The 21,088-nt window shown below is 38.5% G+C and overlaps 1 protein-coding gene across 1 annotated transcript in view; it reads right to left on the reverse strand.

Annotated features, from left to right (window-relative positions):
- LOC140236806 (uncharacterized) overlaps positions 1-20,732 on the reverse strand; it is a 30,506-nt gene extending 9,774 nt beyond the window's left edge. Inside the window, exon 1 of the mRNA XM_072316751.1 lies at positions 20,575-20,732. Within this exon, the coding sequence (XP_072172852.1) occupies positions 20,575-20,628 (54 nt within the window). The 5' untranslated portion in view covers positions 20,629-20,732. The remainder of the gene's footprint in view (positions 1-20,574) is intronic.
- Between the last annotated feature and the right edge of the window lie 356 nt (positions 20,733-21,088).

The following is a 21,088-nucleotide window of genomic DNA, read 5'->3' on the forward strand; positions in this document are numbered from 1 at the left end:
ATTTTTAGATTGTGACGCATATTTGCATATCGAGGTAGGAGAACCACTACACAGCGCTCCAGTGTAGCGTAGCAGCGAGCGACCACTCGCTCGATTTAGTGATGACTGCAATCGCTATATCCGATGTCGATAATGTATGCTGGTCGTGTGCACACTGCACATCGTACCCATCATCGTCATAATCAACCCATGGACCAATAGGCAATCGCATTACCACATGAATATTACGTGACGATATTGAATTATGTATTAGGAAAGGTACCTCCATGGTCGCTACTTCAAAATGGAACATTCCAGATAGAATATCATGAATATGCATGTCACTACGGACAACTCGTCGAAGTAAACACAATCGCGCTCCTCGTCGATTGTGTGACGTCACAATTAGGAATTTCGTATGGTGACCCGAAGGTCAATATATCCAAACGCGTGACGTTTACGCCGGTCTTTTATTGATGCCTCGTTTCTACAACACAGTCTACGTAATAGGCGTTTATTTACTACACTTGATTAATTCGCTTATCGTGTTTTGTTAGGGATGGATTTTTTTTTTTATTCCATATTTCGCATAAAATGGTAGATCTCGCCATAGGGATGGAGAAGAGAACCGAGACATTCACTATCGAGATAATCATTTACAAAACTGCCTTTTACCGGAAGACGACGGGACAATAGACAGTAATATGATTTGCATAAATTGTAATATGATCAGTCATATTGTATATGGATCAATATGGAGCTTGTTTTGTTTATATGGTGTTGTCTTTATGAAATATAACTTTTGATTCATTATTTGTAGAAAACACTCTCCAAATCGTTTTAAATGCAAACAATTATCACCGATTTTTTTCTACTATATAATATGTTAATTACTGCGCTGAACACAAAATAGCACGTGTAATGATTGTCACTAATATCGTGCTCAAACACAATGTAATATTTTCCTCAATTTCAAGAATTATGGCGACAAGTTAATGGAAGAAAGTGAGAGAATATCATATTTACTCACTTTATATTCTTCGTGGAATGGACGGATGAAAAAAAAAAAAAATTCTCCAGTCTAGGATCCGACACAGACAAAATTCGTGTCAATCTTCTCGCGGTAACAACTGTTTAGTAACTACTATAACATCCAGCAAGTACTGGTGGTTTTATACCATCTGCATTTCAAAAGAGCAACTTCCGGTCGGAGACTGGGGGAAATATTTCATCAGTCAGAGCTCAACGAAGGAGGAAGCCGAAAATGAAGTCTTTTCTTTCGAGCTTTGTTATACCATGGACCTAGCTAGGTCCATAGTTATACGAACGAGTAACAATGAACAAATCGATAGTTCATTTGAATAATAGACATTGTGCCTCGCGCTGGGGGAGCATGGTACCGCCCTACTCCAGCTGGTTGAGTAGATTTCGAAGAAAGCACGTGACCTTGCGTGGGAAGTCACCACCGCCACGCGGGTTTGTTGTCAAACAACTGAAACAACAACACGGACTTACCGAATAGAAACTACTATAAAAGGGGGAGGGGTCATAGAACGACAGTCAAGAGGGTGTGGTGTTGAGCGTTGAGTAATACCAAGGATGATGCTCTGATCTGTACAAAGGGAATACCCTTGACACTTGTCGTTGGTATGCCAAACTTGCTAGGAATGCCTTGTGTTGTCTTTATCATTACGCTCAGGGAATTTCTGCTGAGTAAGCAATCAAGTAAGCTATGAATTATGACGAAGAATAATTACAGTGTTCTTACTTCCTTTTTCTTCTTATTTCTTTTTCCGGGAGAAAGGCATACTTAGTATAGCATGACTCATTATACAGGTGTTACTGAAATTGATTTGGCCATTATTAAGAAGAACGCTCATGACATAGCACTTTCCCAGTGGCTTCAAATAAAAACTCCAACTTGCAGAAGTTTAACTGACAGAAAAATAAAATGTTTATTAGAATCAGACAGAATTAACTCATTATCATTTTGGCTGCCCCACCCCTCTCTTAGTCATCAGATATTCTTATATTCTTATATTCTAATATTCTTATATTCTTATGTTCTTATATTCTTATATTCTTATGTTCTTATATTCTTATATTCTTATATTCTTATGTTCTTATATTCTTATATTCTTATATTCTTTTGTTCTTATATTCTTATATTCTTATGTTCTTATATTCTTATATTCTTATATTCTTATATTCTTACATTCTTATACTGGTATTCTTATATTCTTATAACCCATACACACACGTGACGGTGTGTGATTAATTGTAATGTTTGCAGCGTATCCGGGCAATTACCCCCGGAGGGCAATTACCCCCGGCCAAATACTGGTTAGTGGTAAGGTAAGAGTAAAGATTAGGGTTAGGGTTAGGTTTAGGGTTAGGAGTTTGGGTTAGGGTTAGGGTTAGGTTCAGGATTAGGATTAGGATTAGGCCCAGGGGAAGGGTGCGGGGTAATTGCCCAGGGGGTAATTGCCCTAGACCCACAGACATAAAGAGGGTTGAAAACACCAGATAATAACATGCAGGTTAGAAGTGTATTGTGTCATAGCGAAATAGGACTATCAATCAGAATCACATAAATTATGCAAATTAGATAAGGTCGTGATGTCATCACTGCATTAGTATTTGCATAGAATATTGTGCAAATGAAATATTTTTTATGTCAACATTTCAGTCAATATATATACTTCTCTTCCTCACAGAGTCACTATTGCTAAACCGTTGCAGCACGAGAACAGTATATATGCGGAGGAAATCATCATATAGTTTCTTCTCGTGAAAATCGTGTTGAGAAGGAGATTTAATAATGATGGATGTGGAAACGATTTGAGAGGAGATGATAACATTGCGTCGTCAAATTTACATGTATAAATTATGACTGTGACCGATATCTTTTGTTGTGGAAATACACATATAGAATTTAACAATTACATGACTTTCCCCCTCTACCACATGGATGACTTCAAAGTCATATACCATACTGTTTCATGAGCTAAAAAAACAGTAATTATACCTTAGTGACTTTATAACTGTAGGGTGTGATCTTCAGGCGTCAGTTTCATACTTAGCCCTTTGGTTGCTTTGAGTGCCGATGGGCACGTGGTATTGTACACACTCTTCATAAGTCCCTATTACAGAAAGGGTTAATATTCTGGATAAACGATTTTATTTGTGTTTTCCGATAGCTAGTGGCGTTTTCTGGATCTCATTGATAGAAATGCATCTTGGACGAATGACAAAGATTCTCATGTGGTTTTGTTTTCTTTAGTTTAGTTTTGTTTTGTTTGTAAGTAGTAAGTTCACATTATTGTGCCGTCTGTCATGTGCCGTGAATGAGATCGTAATTTGAACCCCAGCTATGACGTTGAGAAGAATCAAATAACAACGAAAGCAAACCCAAAACTCAACCAAAACCAATGACATCACTCCTAGCACAGTTATGTTGACATCTCGTCTGAAGCTCTCATGAAACCGTTTCGGACGCTCAGTCACAGTGAATGAAAAAGAAAAAAGCTATCATTTAAGAATATGGCTGATTCATAAATTTCATAGTATTTTCATCCACTGTTGGGTATGTTCATGCCATCAATAACGTAAGGCTGCCATTTCGTGTGTGACAGTGGTTGTCAAAAAAAATAGCTGCTGAAGATATTAGCAATTTAGTGCTAAAATCACCATGGTAGTTGCTATGAAAATGATAACAAAGTAATAACAGCAAGATAGCAACGGAAAGTACCGTGGTACAATTATAGCGACCAAGAAAGCTATGGAGAACTCTCGACAATGTTGATGCTTATGATCTTTAAAAAATGCGGAAATAAAATTCCTCTTGGCTACACAGTATAACTATTGAGCTGCAGCTCCATGACATAACTTTCCCTTTCTAATTTCATGTTATTTATGGTCTTGTCGGTGTTCTTCATTATTATCTTCTATTTCTTCCTGATGTTTTTAACCACATGGGTCCCTTTTATTCAGTTTATGTTTATTCGTCACGTACAGTGTGTTGAATGTAGTGAATGTAAAAAAAAAAAATATATAATGAATAATGTTGTAAATGATGTCAATTGTTATTTTTTAAATAGTGATGAATCATTTGAAAATTGTAAATACTTTCCTTTTTAATCAACTATGTATTGTGTGACAAATGTTACAATTCAGCCTTTTGGCTGCGAGAACATTTCAGTAAACCATAGCAACCAACAATGTGTATTTGTCTTTGCGTACTTGCGTATACGCGCAGCTGCGTGCGTTTGCATGGTTGGATGTGTCTCAAATGTCTTCTTTTCCAACTTTCTGTAGGTTCCCCCACACATTAGTGTGTGGGGGTACCACAACTGCAATTCCAAATATGAGCGTGATATGCTGTAGTAGATTGATTAAATCTATCCTGTGGTTGTGAGTTGACGTATTATGCGATTCAAGGTTCATTCTGTTACGTATTCATAGGATTTTCTTGACTATTGCTACTTTTGGTTGACGTGTATAAAATAGTGCTTGTAGAGAATGTAATTTGTGGAGAATTGATAAATGGAATAGAATAAACAATGAGAAAGAAAGTGGTTTTGTCACATTAAGTAGCCAACTTCATAATGTCGAACTTGTCTGCAAGTAACTGTCAATTTGATATAACCCCACCCCCAAAACAAAACAAAACAAAAAACAAACCACTTCTGACGATATGCAACAGATCTCGATGTTTTCGGGTCATGGACAACCAGTAAAAACCACTTGTGGTGGTATCAGGAGTGGACAGACTAAAAAACGGAAGGATATCACGGCTTCTGGGACGTCAAAGAAAAGATTTAGAAGGATAGCTTGTTTGTGGTTACCCGTAACTTCCGGGTCGGTCTGCTGATAGTGAACCCTGTACCCTGTACCTTGTACACGGAAATTTGTGGCGCCAGGAGTGTTTGTAGCGTTTGTAAACAAAAGGGATCATGTACTGAACGTAGCCATATACTCGGTCCAGTACAGAGTTTAACTAAGGAGGTGTTACACACTCATTGGTTTGACGTATGCGTTGCAGTATTTTATGTATTCTAGTCACACTGAAAGTGCATTTGATGATATCACTGTCGAGACGTTTATCTCCTTCCTGTGTGTTCCATACAGGGTATATCTATGCATTTTTGCTCTAGTTAGATAGGCGGTAATTCATCACAATCACTTTATAGGGTTTTACACTTTTGAACACTTCCACCAGCGCACATTACTATTTGCGAATTTTGTATAATGTTACAATTTTTATAATATGTAGGGAGTGGGTGCTTTTGCCAAAGGAGGTACAACAAGCTTCCCCTTAGTATGCATTTTGCTTTTGTTAAACCGGCGGTTCATCACAATCACTTTATAGCGCTACTCCTGAACACCTCTACCAGCGCACATAATAGTTGCGAATTTTGTATAATGTTGCTATTTTGACCTGTAGATAGTGGGTACTATTGCCTAAGAAGGAGGTAAGGCGAGCTTCTCCGTGGTTTACCTGTTAGGCAGGAGCTTTCCAGAACTTACCATACATCGCAACATTTAGAAGGACATGACCCCTCATTAAACTGCGCACTTACACTGCTGAGTAACTCAAGACAGGGAAAGAACGGAAGCACCTTCTGATTATTACCATAATCTTGACATTTAAAAATTGAGATTAGGGTCATAGTAAGTTTTCATCTATATTACGACATATTATATTCTTGGACGAGCGGAACAGAAATCGTTGCATTGACTAAACACAAAACATTCGAGAGTTGCATAGTCACAGTTTTGCTTTTCTTCTTTTTTTTTTGTCGAGTCGAGTGCATAATGTATATGAATGCATGATAATAATGTCACGAGAGAATAACCCGCATTCTCCAATTTTGGAGCTAGATCGAATCACCAAAAATAGAAGGTTCAGTCGGTCCGCCGACGCTCCATAGCAATGCAAGCTAAACAAATCAACACTATTTGTTGCACACGAAGCGACTAGAAGACCCTGGAAACTCCGCCGACACAAAGAGATAATCGGTCACGTGACTTGTGACCTGGACAGTGCGATGAATACACTGACGTCAATGATCAGTAGAGCGTGTCAGAGATACGTGCAATCCATGTGTTATGCAGTGTTTACCTTCCTTGTTGGCGTCGGTGCCAATATGAGGCGGTCACTGCATTGTTGACGTTGTCGACGTCACGAGAACACATTGTTTAATTGTTTATACCATTGTCGTTTTATTGATATACAACTATTTGAAAGTACAGAGTCATTGTATTCGACCGGAAGTACATGTAGACCATTGGGAACTGCATTTTTTTTTTCAATCAGTTCCTTAAAATTCCTTACCATTTAAAATGTAAAACAAAACAAACAAAACAAAATCCTCTCCCATTAGGCGTGAAATTTTGGTCAAGTATGCGGGCATTTGCTGTTTCCCCGTTGCCGTCTTATTGTAAAATCTGAGATCCTGTCATTAATATTCTTTCCAGTCATCACATGGGTAATTCAACTTAACATTTACCCCTAAATTTTCACTTCCAGTCTTTTATGAAACAAGGCATGTTCTATATAATAAATCATGATATCATGTTACATGGAATAAATCATTATTTCGTCGTTTGCAATACATTTTATCTTTTGGAAATGAACATAAAAAGAAAATGAATGAATGAATGAATGCATGGTTGAATAAATTAATTTGACATCTCCGATATGGCTATGGTATAATCCTGCGACTTTCATGATTCGAACTAAAGGCGGAAGTAAATACTAACAACTTTTCGTCGACACGAAGATGACATTAATTGTGACGTGTAGTGAAATCGCGCAGGTATAGGCCTACATGAAGTCAACATTGCACACCGGGTTAAAAAGTAGGGGACAATGACAATGTCCACCATCCGTTTACCTCTTAACCGTCATTCTTTTTCCCAGAAAACAAATGAGATTTTATGTGAATTTCCTTCCATTATGGTCCAGGCATTCTCTGTTGTATCTCAGTGGATAAGGCCATCAGGTATATTCTCAATCGCGAGTGAGATCCTTGGTTCGAACCTACCTCTTCCAGAAGCGATTGTACTCCTACGCAATCAAAGACTCTTCATCTTCATAGCCAAGTCATTCGGGATCGGGGGGGGGGGGGGAGGGAGAGGGGACTTGAGGCTCAACAGGCGTTGATCCTGTGGTTGGTTGTCTGCAAACATTCACTGCTTCTTAAGCGGCCACGTGTAAAATGATTTATTAATACTCCTTGAAACTCAAAATCTTTGAGTTCAAAGTAGATCGACAGAGCAATAGAGATCAGACAAATCGTGAAAATCCTAAAATCGTTGGAATGTCATTATACATAACTTTGGACGGTGTCCTAATAGTCGCTAAGAGAAACTGTTTTGGTTACGTGATTTTTTTTTTTTTCAGCTCATAAATGTCGAAAATAAATTTGGAACTTCTGATTCATAAAAACTCCTCATATTCTTGGTAAAACAAGTGCGATACAGTGACCAATACTAATGACCACATTTGTCTTAGTTTCATATGTTAAATGCGTTGATTTTCTCTCTCTACAAAGCCGGTTGAGATCAATAACGTCATAACTCCAGTGGAAGGGAATATTTTTCCTTTGAAAGGAAAGTGACGCTTGCTACAAACTAGTCATATGCAAGTCAAAAGTGAGGAGAGCTGCGGTAAGTCACGTAACTGCTATACGACAATTTAGCGTTTTGAAAATGTCAGTCTTCACGCAGAATTTTCATAAAAAAGGGCATTTTTTATTCACTGTACATGGAACATCTCTATTTTACATTTTAAAGGAAGTGAGAATGTAAAAAAAGCGGGGGTTATTGTTGTTGTTAGTGCAAAACTGATCTATAGTCTATGAAACAGAAAGCATGAAATAAAAAAGACAGGCTTGGCGAAATGCTTCTGTGATATCACGTCATACGTAAAGAAATGATGGTGAAGTGGTTTCAGCGAATTTATCATTTTGTGATCTTGAGCATTCTGTGAATAAGTAGAAGTTTGTTGATGAAGAAATGTATATCTCATAGCATTATTTGAAAGAAAACATATAAATACTAATAGACAGTAGCCGAGCTTCATTTTCGGTTTGGCGTGTTTGTCGTCACTTCCAAACAGTTTCAGGAACCAGAAGAAAGGAAAACGCTATCGTGGTCAACACCAGCACAAACTGTTACGATAAGAAATAAAGCACGAAGTCCACTTCCTTCAATTATCTGTCATTCCCACTTTCAAAGTAAAATGAATGAAAAAGAATGAAAGGTTTGTAGCCATTGATTCCGTCCATCCGTACCACAGCTTGTGTGCGAGACTGGAATCAAGAAATGGAATTGTTACTGTACGTAAAATACAGATAGTCATGAAGCTGATTGTAATGAGCTGTAAGCCATTCGGTGTGTAACTTGTGGTAATAATGAGCAATGAAGGTAGATTGACGAAATAGAAGATCCTGCAGTGTTTCGCTCATTTTGATCAATATCATTTTGATGAATCTGCTGTATCCCGGATTATACTACAAACTTAGAAAGTTCTAATACAATTTTGTTTGTATTTTTTCTTCAGTTTATCATTTCTGACTATCAACTACGTCTGCATCTTATTCGGCAAGTATTCGGCAGATATCACACTCCATATATCATTTACAGTGCCTCATTATTATAATTTGTACTGGCCAACTCGCCACTATAATATACAGATGGCAAAGCATAAAACTCAAATCCTGAATCTCCAGTTTGACCCGCTGCCAAAATTGGCAAAGGTGGGGGTATACTGGCTCCAGCGCTTGTTACAGTTTGTAACAAGATAATAGGTAATTCAATTGGTCAAATTACCGCTTATTCGATAAAACCGTCCATTCAAACAGTTTAGCCTCCCCTACCTATATAGATGCTCAAAACCATAGAGCTACTTGCTCCCATCTACCCTATATGCATAAGCCTGTCTATAGGGTTTGAACAGAACACATGCACTTGAATGTATTGACGTTTATTTGTCAGCATCACGGAGTTGGAGATATTCCCGTTTCTTCTCGGACTTATTACGCCAATGTGCCACTACATCATTCATTCTGCATGTCATTCAGAATTGAACATACATAGGTGGTTTTATCTTTGCAAGAGACAGATAGAAAGATAGGAGGGGGTACACAATGAAGACAGAAATCAGAGTAGAATCAGAGAATAACAGAAGATATGAGAAGCGAAGGTAATTAAAAGTCTCCAGCAAAAAACAAACAAACAAACAAACAAACAAACAAAACAAAACAAAACAAAACAAAACGGTCATATTCTATTCATGGATTCTCCTCAAGCACCGTGTCAAGAACACTCAGAAAGATCAGCTCAAGTACATAATATACGCGAAATATAGCATCATTTTGTCTGCACGTCATACGCATAACAGTCAATAGGGTAGTAGTAGTCACGGGTGGCTGGTGTTAAGATCAATAAAAAAATTACCTCAATTCAAATCTCTGACTTCCCTCCCCCCACCCCCTCCATGATTGAGTCAATAAAGGCTCTAGACAAGAATATAAAGGATAAAATATCTTGACAAATGTTCATTGTTTGGCACTAGGCATTACGCTTCACGCTTTGTGATCATTATACTTGAGACGTGTCAGGGCTGAAAGAATTCGACCCACAAAAAAAAAAAGTAAGAAAAGAAGGAAGAAAGAAAAAAAAAATCAGCACATACATGCATACACTCGATAGCTGATAAACCCATGCAGAAACCATAACAGCGACGACTGAGCTGTATTAAAATGAAACGAGGAATTTATTGGCGGGGAAATAAACTGAAACTACGCCATCAATATTCCAACTTTTTGTAATGGCTAACTCTAAATCTTCAGTGTTTATTGTACATCGATGAAGGGCACTTTGTCAATCAGTTGCAATATTCAAACTTTTGGCAAGGACTCTCAGCAAAATCCCCACTAATCATGTTTACTGACCATTAAGATTGGGATTAAAATGACATTAACTCCCCACGTCAAATAGCGGGTTAGGTGCCTTCATTATCTGCCACTGAACTTATTTCCACTGTTTAATATTATGCGCTAACATCCAGCATTCAGATTCATGAATCTTGCCTCCCTCCCTTATTTCAATTACAAATGGATGATTTCGATCCAAGAATTCATACGTATCTAGTGTCTGCTGCTAAATCATAAATGATGGATAAGAACAAGTACTATAGTTGTCGGGTGGAAGTTGAGTAGTCTAGTGGATGCGACGCCTGTCTAGTAATTGGTTCGAGTCCAACATGATACTAATTATGTATGCCAAGTATGTACGCCCACAATTTCTACCATGGCTACTACGAACTGAAACACTGAATAATCTGTGCATATTTATGTCGATTGAAGGTAGTTTGCCATTCAGTTGCAACATCCAGAATTTAGAAAGTATACGCAATCCCAAGTGATAAATGAAATACGGTAGGCCTACTTTGCTGATTCTTGACAGTTTTGACACGTAATACTTCATGAATAGAATCAGGAGGTGAGACCCTCCCTGATAGAATGGAGTCGAAATGGGCCACGTACAACTTTCGATCCTAGCAGAAGCTTCGTCAGAGGCGTTTGATTTTTGTCATTTTTGCCTCTGACAAAGATTCTGATAATATCGGACGCTCAAGCCCCTTTTGACTCAAATCTACTTTCTTGGTTCGCTATTATCGGATAAGCAGTTTTCAGCAGTTTTTTTTTCTGCACTTCATGAAATAAATGCAAAGAATGGAAATGCACTAGGTAGTTAAATAGGGGATGGGGAGATTGCTACAACCCAATACAGTGTGTACTTGTGAGATATGTACATGGGGATCTAAGGACACATAGGAAAACTCGTTTTAATCACATGATTGTGACGTCATCATCGTAAAAGCATTCCTTTCACGTGCTATGTGGGTAAACTGTTAACTTTGATCTCGTCTTATCGGAAGATATGTAAACTGAACGTAGATCTGACTGAGACATGCCATGTTCATGACACAGGGAGTTGTATTCTTCACAGAAGTTGATATGACGTGGTATTTCTGAGTCTACAGGTGTTGATATCCCCGAATAAGATGGCCCTGTACTTTGAAGTTCTGATTATGAGACACTATCATATATATCCAGATGACATTCAACCTGTCATAAGTTTCTGTTCAATCTTTTTAAAGATCTGTTATTCATTTTAACCAATTATATCCCTGTAAATTATCTCTGGAAGAGCAATCTCTCATGTTTCGCGAATGGAGCAAGCTTATCTTCATGCACTCTGAATGTAACGGTATCTCATGTGCTTGTACTGGTGCGTCAGGAAGTGAAAACACCATCTTGAAATGAATGCATATGTCCGATACACAAATCTAACTACGAAGTTTAATATGATAAGCTGATCTACATTTCACGAACATTGGCCGGATAGTTTCAGACGGAGTAGATCGGCCACTAACGTGCGCTTCGTGGGAAACTCTCTACACAATATATATATATATATATATATATATATATATATATATATATATATATATGATGTATATTTGGCAGGGATCAACGGGGGATAAGCAATATTGAGTGATTCCAATCGGCAGGTGGCTGGCACTCTAATGATTGGAAAGTGATTGCTCGCTTGACCTACTACTATACATGTCCTATACATATCGTTGCTCGAAAACTCCAAGCTCGGGATGCACATAGGCCTACAAGCGTTAAACAATGGACCTACTACACATGGACATTCATTGTTTATTACTATCATTAATGCATGCCTTTCTCTGTCAGAAGTATCACAAACAGTAAACATTCGTCGCTGCCTTGACCTTACGATCACCGCCGCCGACAAGCCGGGGCAAAGCACATGTGCAGTTACGATATGTATTTCCACATTTTCCGCTCATTTTTCCAAAGTAAAAAGAGACAGTAGGCCTATACGGAAGCGGATATATGTCTTACTATTAGGCAAGGTCTGTGAGCGATAGAGAGCGAATCGGTTATTTCCAATTAAAAAATACGAATTATGCATGCTCGAAGTTTGCTGCTTCTCATCAATGGCGTCTACTTACAAAGACGTTTCTGCCTGAAAAGGCGTATCAGCCAAAATATATGACCGGAATTAGGGAAACACTTTTTGTGTGTGTGTCAGTGACGATGCATTGTTACGCAATCGTCGCTTTCGAGACATCTGAATATACTCATAATCGGGTGGCCGCGGATCTCGTACTTCAAAGTGGTTCGATTCCGTCGAAAGTCTATTCGTTAGTGTAGATCTATAGTTACAGAGCTACACAGCTCCATCCAAAGAGGTAAAAGCGCACAATTTGGGCTCGCCAGCTCTGAGCACAGAAACAATATTTATATAATGTATTTGTATGTACAGTGAGTATGTATATTTCTCTGGCTCTGAAACGTTGATAACTATACTGTACACTATACGTTGCGTCGAGTGTGTCACATGCGCAATGTTGCGTCATTGATATCCAGTGAGATCATAGCCTCAGGCTCGCTTTGGCGTATGTGATTACCGGATATGACCAAGGAGCTTCAAGCTCCTTGATATGACGGAATGTGAAGTACAAACTGCACTCTTGTGTACAAGTATACTGTTACCGCATCAGTTGCAAACTTTATACTATAGAGCTCGTAGCTTGTCACTCCTGTGTCATGGAGATGTAGGAGAATACTGCGAATTCTTGTACAAAACAAGTTTCCAAATGTTGGCTTTTTTGTAAGTCAGACAATTTAATGTCGGATATTCTCGATATTCAGGATGAATCTAAAGAAAAATGAATTTCATTCATTTCAGGCATGACTGAAACTCAGTTGTTCTATGTGTACTATGTGCTTGTGTTTGAATGAGTGCATGGGAGAGCTAACAAAATCACGTATCATTTCCTCTAAAAATGATGACAGTGGTTACCATGTTCTTTCATCTCTTCAAGATGAATTAGATATGATAGTTGATGAGATTATCGTGTAATGGGTGGCCGATGATGTACGAAGTTCCTACATGACAGTGTCAAGATTAAAAGCACTCTGCGAAATATTGAGAAAATGAAGTAACCATTTGATTAATTTTGGTGTCCACTGGTATAGTGTTCGTGAAATTGAATTACTCTCATTCTTTTAAGACATATCAGCTCCTTTAAAGCTTAATATGTGGTTATGCAAAAATGTTCTTTTATAGAATAGTCATAAAGACCCTGAAGTCGGGCATGTGAAACGTTTTCATTGTCTTTTTTTCCCAAGAAAGCTGATAAGAGCGGAATAACAATAGACATTTCTGATTAAACTTTGTGACAAGGTCACAAAGTTTTGTACCGCCAACCAAGCATGTTAAAGATAACTAAGGTATCGTCCATTCAATGATAGTTTGGAAAGACTTCTCTTGATGCACTATAAACTATCCATTTTTGCATTTTTAACTGGTCGCGGGCACCTGAAAAGGTTATTTTCTTAAATTTTCTTAACTATGGATTGTCATCTCATTCGTCTTTCTGTTCTTGATTTTGTTTTTCGCCAAGCTTGCAAATCTCCACCTAATACACTCGATCTTTCATTCACTCGCAGATTTGCCAATCATCATTAATGTCTTTTTGGACATGTACTATGACAGCACCGCCTGCATGTCCTTACACTGGCGCCTCCGAAAGAGTCAAACTAGTCCACTGTTGCGCTGTGCCAGCCGGTTCGTTTGGAGAGGGTTTTTGACAGCCAAATGGAGCTTAAAGGGAAAGTCCGCTCAATACTCAACTTGCCTTGACAGAAAAATGAAAGGCAAACATACAGAACTGTGTATGCAAAATGCATGTTTTCATTCTGAACAATAATAAGTACGTTATGAAATACTTCGGTTTCATGTTATCTCAAAGCAGTGATTTCAGTCCTTACCATATAAATATGTTAATTAGATGAGGTAACTCTATAGTTCTCTGGTCTATGTGAGCGAGTGTCTTCGTCGAATCAGTGTTAATTAACTTGCTTTCTTAACAAAATTTCCCTCTAATCCCATCGTGCACAAGTGAGTGCAGGGTTTGGTATCTTCCTGGATATGAACTTCACCCTTCGGACAATATGCGTGGGATTGATTGTTCCTCCGTATGCCGTTTCTGAAACGCTTTACTCAAAATACGCAGCACATTCCTGAATGAAACCTTCAGCGCTTATACTTTATCATATAGCAGTAACAGTAAATTGTATTTGCAACGAGTATAATAGTGCAATAATTTCTTTTAAATTCCATAATCTCTAACCTTCAAATTCCATGCGTTTGTCAAGTTTGATATAACGCGCTGTTCTCATTCGCTGAATCTTTAGTGGCGCGCGTGCGCAGTTCGCATCTCATTCGTCATCCGCATACTGACCGCCTTCATCTGTTGGAACCAATGAATTGCTGCGTGTTATAATACTTTGGAGCATTCCTGAACCAACGATGTACTTCCAACTTAAAAAAAGGACGCAAGTAGATCTATTATTCGCTCTGAGTACTGCTGGGTTGGTCAGGACCGAATTTTTGCATTTTGATTCAAATACACCATAATCAAATACAATAATAACACAAATTATTCTCTGCTAGCACTTCTAGCACTCCAATCTGTAGACGATTGTCTACTCGCTTTCCCCAGGTACAAAACTTGGTTGGCGCCCAAAATATCATGGAGACACTATGGCCCCTTGCTAATCCCCACCAGGCAGACGGCCTTGTGGCCCCGTCCCGTTATGGCGCCATTCTCGAAATTGCAAGTTTAGAATGGAATCTGTGTTGCCCTTATCTGCATCATGAATGACTCCAGAGAATTGACAGGTAGGGTCGATGCACTTATCAACACGGCCAACATTCTAACGTGTAGTAGAACTTGTCTGTTATTCGGCAATGTTTGGCATCAAGTTTGGCTTTTTTTGTGTTTTCTTTCCTCCGAGCATGGACCAAACATTGTTTGCTTGGCACGAGTACTTGAACAAGTTCACAGAAAATGACTCGATATTGTGCGAGAAATTGAACAACCAATCATTTGGCACGATTTTGTGATAACAAGAAAGAAAAAGATAAAAAACTCGACATAATGTCTAGTTATACTGATTGGTGATTATCTTGTACTTTCTGTATCATACTGTAACGCACTCTCAAAGGGAGTGCAAACTGGGATGTAAAATTAATGTACCTCATCACACAAGGCAAACGTTGCGTTGTCACTCCGGTCCTCGTGTGCTAACAGGAGTTCCAGCCGAACATAATAAGACTACTGCCTACTACACGCAAGAGCGCCTATACGGTAGAACTGGCGTTAAAAAACTCGCAGGCAATCAAATTTAATAATATGTTATATATATTATTATCTAGTCGCAGGTGTATCTATACATCTATATGATAAACGTTTAACGTCGATAATCTATCAACGAAAGAATTCGTGTAGATTCGCCTTACCTGCTGCATGCAATACACAGTCAGCTGTGGGCTGTGTTATAAAGGAATTTCCGCAAACCGGCAAGGTGTAGCAATGAGATTTGAGTTGACTCTGGCTATTCCTATGCACAACTGAACCGAAAGAACGCGTGTCGATCATAATTATATCAAAATGTTTAAACTCCAAACTGACATCTCATCAGAATTTTCCATGAAATTTCGAAACATGGTGGAAACGCGTTCACTCTCTTGGCTTATCATGACTATTCAAAGAATGCGCACTCGCGCGTGTTCACTTATTATCCCATAAGGATTGAGATTTACTTCCCGAGTACCCAACTTCTCAGACAAGCACGCTGCAAACTTTTTTTCTCGTGTGTGTATTTTTCCCCGAACAAAATACAGCGCATGAATGGCAGCGGCTCCTGGTTAGCTAGGGAGCTTTTCAGTCGCCCACCCTTCGTTCTTTTGATGAATTCTGACAAAGGAGGTATACAAACACTGGTCTTCCACGGTTCAATTTGAGTTCTTTAGGGAAATGAGATAGTTTGCTTTCCACATGGAAAAATGAACTTCGAGCAGCCTCTGGCGGAAGGGGGGGGGGGGCATTGATTCGGTGACAAATACTAATGCAGAGAGACAGAGATAGTGGGAGGGAGGGAGGGAGAGAGAAGGAGGAGGCGGGGAGGGAGAGAGAAGGGAGGAAAGACTCGGAAAAGTTTGGGTCGATTTTGCGTGGCATGGCGTGCGTGTCTTGAAGATACAGAAACCACCTGGTTATCATGATTAACGCGATCTTCCCCTGGTGGCTAATTTAGCTCCGATCTATTTTTATGCAGGTTGAAAATAATTGTCTTCCAATTGCACACCCTAAAAACATCTTAATAAACATATTCATAAACTCTCTTCCTCTCCCTCTCTTTCTCTCTCTATAATGTATATATATATATATATATATATATATATATATATATATATACACACGTATATTGAGATTTCACGTATTGGCTCCGCGAAGAAATGAAGAAACAAACTTACTACTGGTAATGAATTTTTAGCCAATAAAGCTTGAGTTTATCCGAATCAAATTTTCGGCGTCCTATACGCCGTCTTCTTCTTTTTTTTTTTGTCGAGACTCCTGAAGAAGGCGTAGGACGCCGAAAATTTGAGTCCAAAAATGCATTGCCAGTTTGTTTCTTCATTCATATATATATATATATATATATATATATATATATATATATATATATATATATATATAAATGATAATTATCATTATAATACATACCCCTAAATCAAGCCCACATCAAATGATCATATAGATAGATTGATGTCATTCTTATGCTAAAAATTCAGGATCCGAGTCCTTGGTATCAAATGGAACCCTCTTTTAGCCCGATTGCAGCAGCAAAAACCAGTCGAAAAGTATTTCCCTCTAAAGAAGTTAAATAATCATTGCATTTCCCGAGATAGAAATGACGTAACATGGCAAGACCGAGTTTTAAAAAAGAACGGATGGATAAACCATGAATGTACTACATTATGACAAGATAGTCACAGTTACTTCGAATCAAATCGAATCATTCTGTGAATGGTACACCATTGTACTATTGGCGGGGGACTACCAAATACGGGGCCTAAACGCATGCTCATTGCCACACACTTGTACCTGTGGACGCGTGGGGCTCTGATGACGTCATCAAGTCAAAGTCAGGTGATCATGATCACGTACTTTTCGGAGCTTGGATAACAGATTACCCACTCGGTCTCGTACATAACTCCATGTTGAAGACACGTGCTCATGTTTAACTCCGCTGTTTGACTGATAATTGTATCTTGTCATAAATTGAATGTTCCAAAGTGCACAGATCATGCCACAATAGCTTCCGTGAATGAGAAGCTCAGAACAGGGCGGTGGCACAATCTCCATGAGAGGAACTTGTACCCTCTTTCTTTGGTATAAGATCGGAAGAGGAGAGAGGAGCGGGGATGTCTCGGACCAGGAGATTGTCTCATGCGCGTAATATGTGATGGTTACACCCATGAGCAATGGTATCTATCCTTGCATCACTTCAGGCCCTGTCCCCATAAACTCCGTTCTTCTGTTCCCGCTCCCGATTATCTATTAGTCTCCCTACAGGGCTGAAAACCACGTTACAATAACACATGACTTCCAAAAGTTGTAGCAGCGAGGTGGGTTGGTGGGTGTGTCTTTGTGTCTCTGTAGGATAAATATAATGCATCTACTTATACATTTGTACCAGATTGCATTTCTTTCAATCATATCTGGTTCCCCAAACACCTGACATGAGCATGTTCACTGTAAATGAATGCCAAAACTTGACAAAATCCATGAATATCTTTCTGAATTTTCCTTTTATGCGTTGAAGTATACACTTCACTGAGAATCCATCACACGCAAGTGTAACTGTGAACGATGTCATTCAAGAAATAACACTATTCGAAGATCGGATGTGATCAATCAACCGAATACGTATCAAAAAGATAGGTATTGGGAAGCCCATTCACAGTGGTAAGTTTTTATGACCCCAAAGTCGGTTTTGCTGTTATCAGTTTCATCCTTCACTTCGACCATGGACCCTAGCACAAAATGCTTCGACGTATTCCTTCGAAGAATCGTCAAGTGTTTGTTGAATTTCTCGAAAGCTCGCAATGTTTCGCGATGCCAGAAACCAACCTTTCTGTGTAATACTCGCCATGAAAGAGTGTACGGGGCTTCATCATGAATGGATTACCATAAACTACAACCGGTTATTTTGGCCTACAAACTTTCCTCTTTGAGTTACTTCTTAAAATGCAGCATAAGGAAATAAAAGTTCTGACAAAAAATGAACAAGGATGGAAGCTAACAACATGTTGTTTCTTGATCGAAGTCTTTTCCAAAAAACAAACAAACAAACAAATAAACAAACAAACAAACAAACAATTTCGCCAAATAATTTTTAACCAAACTGATTTCGAGAACGCGTTCCGCTGGTTAGGTACAGTGATCAGAACACTACAAGACGAAAAACCATGGATAAGAGATCATGTGGAGTTAGAATGCCAGTTTCAAAAAAATAATGGACAACGTGAATTCAGGAAATAACAACAAATTTCATAGCAGGACAATGCCAAGAAGTAAACAACCCATTTTAGCGGGAAAAACAAAGAATTCTAAGTAAAACTCAATTCAATTTAATTTAATTCAATTCAATTCAATTCAATTCAATTTCATTTAATTCAATTCAGTTCAATTCAATTCATTTATTTTCGTCAAAATGCCACCACAGACAAACAGTTGACAGAGGGCACGCCATGAGATTCGTATCACAAGCTCTGAGGAGACGACCTTACAGAACTTTAATCATACATGATCCCATTCAGTTGGAGGTATGGAAAAGGCCACATGTCAACACACACAGTTTTGAACACCCCTTTGATATACACATCCCTACGTACCAATACACACATACACACACACACAAACACACACACAAATGACAGAAGATGTATGATTATAGAGGCACACATATGACCCTACTCGTGTCTGTAAAGTGTCGTATCAAGAAATGATAAGTCATTATTACTTTAACAAATTTCATTGTTCCTTGCTGACAAAGGACAAAAAGTAATCATTTCAGTTTGACATCAAAATTCTTTCCCTGGAAGTGACTTTGGAATTTACTTGGATTTCATGAAGAAGGGTAATTCCAGGAGAAGAAGAAGCAGAGATTTGGGTTTCCCCCAACCTTTGTTATCTTTGTGTCAGGTCAGTTGTAGGTAAAATCCCTTGTTCTTTGAAATATATATTGAGGGAAATGCTTGTACAAGGAAATCAAAGACTTTAAGGAAATTAAACGTAGGCAATGATATTTGAATTATAATGGAACATTTAACTCTTTGGAGCATACAGTTAAAGATAACAATATTATTGCCATGTTTTTCTTCTTTCACGCTTGTTTCAAAATAGATTTCAAACAAACTTTATATCAATCAAAGCTTCTCCAAATTTTACAGCACTCAAATATTGCACTTTAATTATAATCAAATTCCATGCTGACCCACATATTTCAGTCAAGTTTGTAAATAAATGTTAAATGGTTTAGTCTCTAAGAATGGAACCATTTATATGTTAACTCAGCAAGGTCTTTAAACTGATAAAAGGAAGAGAATACGGGGGGATGGGGTGTTGGGGAAGAAGAGGACTGAAAAAAACCCCAACTTAACTCATACCTGTTATCTTTATACAAAGACGAGACCTGTCGGGTATTACGACCTAACAACCCCCCCCCCCCACACACACACACACACCTCACACACACACGAAAGAAACCCATGTTCATACGAAATATATTCAGATGCGTGTGAATTCAACGAAATAAGAAAACAAAAGCAAAAAAGCGTATTTGCTTTTTCCGTTCAGTTTATATCATACCAATTTTTCAATCATTAGAAATCGTATCCAAATGTTGAGGTCCCGGCAACTCAACCGTATACATGCGCAAGAGTATGATTCCATAGGTCTTTCCGTCATAAGCATTGCAGTCAATGATTGTAAGAGCACTTAAGTTGTCATGTGGAATTCATTAGGATTCATTGATTGTCTATAAACGTCCTTAAAAGACCAGCAAGAAAGGGATTCTGTTATTCCAAATAATCTGTCAATCAACACATTTTTCTGCCTTTTACGGTCGTGTTCCCCTTCTACACGAGCGTCAAACAATCTCTTAGTCTTAGGATATGCACACACCGCACGAAAAATTATTTCAGATGGTAGACAGTATTGGTGGAGATGAGAACTGGGCTTTTAACTTTTTGCGAGATACCAGGAAAACACTTATGATATAGTACAGAACATACCATTATAAGAGGAATTCAAAGTTTATTTCATGAAAATCGGGTTTGGAATGACTGAAACATCCAAAAACAAAGTAAAACAAAGCGATCGTAATAAAATGTGGGCCCAACACTTTATCAGAATCGCTCTGTTTTGGATATCTCAGCCATTTCAAAAACCAATTTTCATCAAATAAACGTTGAATTCCTCATGGAATTACAAGCTCTTTCATTTTTCATAAGAGGTTTCTCATTATCTCACCAAAAAAAAAAAAAAAAAATGTTAGAAACCTGAAATTAGATCTCAGACGAAACTATACGATCCCTTTAAGGGATTTGATCAAATTGGTTCCTACTCACCGACAGTGTAATATCTTGAACTTGAAGCGTGGTGCCAGAACTCAACGAGGACATGGAATAGATAATGGTACAATGCTGAGATCCGAATGTGCGTGATCCTTATTCCCCGAAGGAGGAGCAGCGAATTCTACGTCTGATCTACGTCGGTGCGTTGATGGCACTCGGGATTCTACCAAGAATGGCTGGACCGCTTGGTTGGACGAAGGGATGGTTGGTGTTGAGCAACACTGTCCATAAATGTTTCAAAGTTGTTTCAAAGCGATAACACAACACATTAAATCGTTCCTTGCCAATGGCAAATGACTGTGACAAGTCACACATTCACGCGAAGCTATATAATATTTTCGTTCACGTCACCCAACACTTCGTTGCACTTTGTGGAGTTGACGTGGTTCTATTGGTTTGACCCACCTCCCTGGTGTGACATTCTTACAGTAACTTTCCAACCCGGATTTAGAAATATTGCCCACCCCTCTTTCCATGTTAGGCTTCCAAGTGACACCAATAAAGAGAA

Source organism: Diadema setosum, chromosome 1, assembly GCF_964275005.1.
Source record: "Diadema setosum chromosome 1, eeDiaSeto1, whole genome shotgun sequence".
NCBI classification, from domain to species: domain Eukaryota; kingdom Metazoa; phylum Echinodermata; class Echinoidea; order Diadematoida; family Diadematidae; genus Diadema; species Diadema setosum.